We start from the raw sequence: 3,959 nt of genomic DNA, 5'->3' as shown, positions 1-3,959 counted from the left end.
ATCTGTTACTCATGTCCAAGAATTCCTGCCCCTGCCCAGGTCTTGCAGGACACACCACACCTCTCCTCCAAGTGAGAGATGTTTTCATGGCTGGATGCCTCTGAAAAGACAAGGGCAGACACTCCCCTAGCATTTATTCCTCACCTGGGTGTGCGTCTGCATGTGAACTTGTAGGCAGGCGGGTGTATGTATGTGAGCGTGTGTTTATTAGTACTAAAAATGCATTTGTCAAAATCTCTAGAGTTAAAAAACAATCATTACGTAATTATATTGAACAATTAACCAACTGATTCATCAGCTAGAGGCTCACCAACAACACCTGAAACCTATGCCAGCCACCTAACAAGGCAGAAGGTGGCACAAGCAAAAGCAACTTCCAGAATGTCCTGGAGATTTATGGACCTGTGCTTTGTCCAGGTTAGAGAAGACGCTTTCCATTCCTGGCCGCTGGCATCTTGGAGCTGAAGGCTCCCAGGTGTTACCTGCTCTCAGCTGCTGGTTTAAAGTGTTTTGATAGAAAAATATTCCTTATAAAATGAGTTTGGGTCAGTACCATGGCTCAGAACTCCCCTAAGGTGCCCATGCTGCCTGACTTAGACCTTTCCTCTGCTCACCAGGGTCTGCGAGCACCATGAATATGCAGAACACTTAAAACTCCACGGAACAACCTGCTCCAAGCCAGCAGAAAAATTCTGTCACTAGCAGTGCCATGGTGTGTAATGCTCTGGTTACGAGCTCTCTGGGAGAGGACAGAGACAAAGAATGAAGCTGGGGAAGGAAGTTGAACTGTGTCATTGCCTGCCTTCCAAGCAGGTAACTATGCAACACTAATATCTTTTATAAAGAAGTATCTAGGTTTCTTCAAAACACAAAGCAGACAAGGAAGATCACCAGTGTTGTTTCATGCACTACTGGAGTGCACCACGTCCTGCAGAGAGCACCAGAGCTGCTGTAGTCTAGGCCCATGGTGATACATAATAATTTGGCTAGTAAAGCTCAGCAGGTGGGCATGTGGGCTGCACTGGGAGCCCATGAGACAGAGCTCACGTCAGCGGTGAAAAAGACACTGCTGCAGACAGTTGTACCAGCAAACCCCGGTGTGTACAATATCCTCAGTACCACCTGTGTTCGGAAGGTTGGTGCATCCTTGCCAGGGAGATGCTACCGACTCCTCCCGCGCCCTGGGAGCACCTGACAAAGGTGCATCCTTCAGCACAAACGGAGTTCCGCAGCGGGACCTGAGTCCCAGCCGGCCAGTGTGTCAGCGGGCACAGAGACTCGGGCAGGCGCACCGTGAGGAGCACGGCAGCGGGGAGGCGACTCCGGAGAGCCGCCGTGCGCCGCCGGCGGTGTCACAGCGATGCGGCGGCGGGACTGCCGAGCGGGGCAGAGGCGGCTCCGAGCCCGCCGCGGGGCCGGGCCCGAGCCCGCTCTCCAATGGGCGCCGGGGCCGCCCCCGCCCGCCCCGCCCGCAGCGCTATAAGTGCGGGGGCCAGCGCCGCCCAGCCCAGCGCAGCCCGCGGAGCCGAGCGCAGCGCGGCCGGGCCCGAGAGCGGAGCCGCTGCCCGCCGGAGCTCCGGACCGGCGCGCACCGCGCAGGCACTGCCGAGGCTCCGCGCAGCTTCCCCCGCCGGCGGACCCTGCGGAGCGGTGCCTTCCCCCCGGGCGGAGGTGGGGGCTCGCCGGGATCTTCCGTGGGAGCCGGCTCGGCGAGAGCGGGACGCGGTGCCGTCCCCGGGAGCCTTGCCCGAGCCGCTGTCGCCTGGCCGGGAGCTGGAGCTATGGCCGAGCACATGATGATGCCGATGAGCCACGGCGGCGCCGGGCTGCAGAGCTACCGCATGGGGGTGAGCGGGCTGCAGGGACCCCCGCAGCACGGGCAGCATGTGCTGAGGACGCTGCCCGCCGCCGCTCAGATGATGCCCTACGGAGGGGCCGGCATGGACGGTGCGATGAGGCCGAGACCCAGCCTGAGCGGACAGATGGGCCACCACCAGATGCAGAACGCGATGATGTTCAATGGCCCGGGTCAGCAGCAGCAGTACATGGGGCCGGTGGGCACGCAGCAGCTCATGGCCAGCATGCACCTACAAAAACTCAACACCCAGTACCAGGGCCACCCGCTGGCCATGAGCAACGGGCCCATGGGAGCTGGGGCCCAGCAGTACAGAGTGGGGCCGGGCCAGCACCCGGGCATGCAGCACATGCCCTCGCCAGCGCTGACGTTGAATGTTATGGACACTGATCTTATAGACGAGGAGGTCTTGACATCCCTTGTCCTGGAACTGGGCTTGGACCGGATTCAGGAGCTGCCAGAGTTATTCTTGGGACAGAACGAGTTCGACTTCATTTCAGACTTTGTTAGCAAACAGCAACCCAGTGCCATCAGTTGCTGAGGGGCTTTGAGCTCCTCCTTGTGTCTTGGTGGTTTTGAGTTTGTTTCTAACTTTTCCCCACCTGCCATCCTCCTCCCTTCCCCTGCCTTGTCCTCTCCTGGATTCCTGCCCTCCCCAAAGGGACAATCATCGGACACTGGCTTGCAATGGATTGCTTTTCTCTTCTGTGTGGTTTTGGTTTTTGGTTGGTTTTTTTTTTTTTTTTCCTGTGTGGGAGTTTCTGGAGAGGGGGTTGGTGCTCCCCAAACAGAGAGCAGGTCAAGAGCTCCTGCTGTAGAACTGCCTCTAAATGACATTACCAGGATTTCTGGCTTAAGTAGAAATAATGGACTTACGACTTTCCTCAACTAGGCTTGGAGCACCAGAAGCTATAGGCAGCTGGCAGCCCTGCTGGTAGCTGGATTTGCTCGTGGATTCTGTGGTGCCAGTGGAATTGAAGGATCCTGAGAGAGAATTGTCTCCCTGGTGCATGGTTTGAACCAGTTTTCCCTTGCAACCATGGGCGGGGTTAGTTATTTGTTGGGATGTTTTACTGTGACAGTAAATAGGTCTTCAGTCGTGTCTGTTCAGCTCGGGAAGGGGCACTTCCCCATAGCAGGCTTTTTTCTAACTCACACAAAATAAAGTATGCCTTGGGGAAGGGTGTGCGTTCGTGCCTAAATGTTCATCTCCGTGGAACTTCAGATCTCGGACCTGTACTGCTAATCAGCTGTAAAATTTACCAAGTGTTTAAGGTTGATTCAGGCATGAGGCTTAAAGCTGCAGTCTGGCTCCACTTTTTTTCCACCTCTGAAACCAAATAAAGACCATGCAACTGTATATTTCAGTTCGAATCTTATTTATTTTCCTGTGGTTATTTATTTGCAAGGGCTCCTTTTGTTATTTGGCTTTGGGACTGCTGGGAAAGATGCCTGGAGAGTACTGCAGCTTTAAGATGCTGGCTTTGGGAAAAGCAAGCCTGGGGTAGTTTTCAAGCTGAATAGTCACTTCATCTCTCGATCGTTATGCTGAGCGCGCAGGGCTCTAAATCCAACACCTTTCTGCATGTGATAAAGATGACTCGATTTCCAATTCCCTTGCTCGGAGAAGGTGAGATGTGAAAGGCGGCGGGGTTTGGTTTCCTGCGCTGGCTCCAGTTTCCCTGCGCTGGGGAAGCTCCGGTGACTCCTGGCTGCTGCTGCCCCCTGGTGCTGCCGGCCCCTGGCAGCCGCCGCTCGGCGACTCGGAATGTACGGATGGATTTGCGAATAAAAGCTGAAATATCTCCCGTGTGCATTTGTTCAGTGCCCGTCTCCAGACTGTGGATCACTGGGAGAAGAGTTGCCTTTGCTCCTGCTGGTGGGCTGCTGGCCCGGTCACTTGTGTTCCCCACCTGATACTCGAGGTGGAAGGATTGGGTTTCTAGTTTAATGCTTGGAACTCAGTCCTTGAAGTGTGGCTGGGAGGATGAGATGCTCCTTGTCTGTACTGGGGAGAAATTACAGATGTGGATGGTGGTGCTCTGTTGCAGAGTGGCTGAGCCAGGTGATAGAATCATAGAATGGTTTGGGTTGGAAAGGACCT

General features: G+C 55.2%; 1 protein-coding gene across 1 annotated transcript; it reads left to right on the top strand.

The window, feature by feature from the left end:
• Window positions 1–1,524: 1,524 nt before the first annotated feature.
• Window positions 1,525–3,660, top strand: CITED4 (Cbp/p300 interacting transactivator with Glu/Asp rich carboxy-terminal domain 4). The gene has a single exon (XM_066204524.1). The coding sequence runs from the start codon at window positions 1,782–1,784 to the stop codon at window positions 2,394–2,396; it is 615 nt and encodes a 204-aa protein (XP_066060621.1). The 5' UTR covers window positions 1,525–1,781; the 3' UTR covers window positions 2,397–3,660.
• Window positions 3,661–3,959: the final 299 nt, after the last annotated feature.

Source organism: Chamaea fasciata, unplaced genomic scaffold, assembly GCF_029207755.1.
Source record: "Chamaea fasciata isolate MVZ Bird 193981 ecotype frontalis unplaced genomic scaffold, bChaFas1.0.hap1 SCAF_26, whole genome shotgun sequence".
Classification (NCBI taxonomy): domain Eukaryota; kingdom Metazoa; phylum Chordata; class Aves; order Passeriformes; family Sylviidae; genus Chamaea; species Chamaea fasciata.
Note: the sequence above shows the minus strand (reverse complement) of the source record. Positions and strands in the feature narration are given on the sequence as shown.

Bases quoted from the DNA above. Each gene is read 5' to 3' on its own strand.
- CITED4 (XM_066204524.1), top strand. From the start codon at position 1,782: ATGGCCGAGCACATGATGATGCCGATGAGCCACGGCGGCGCCGGGCTG.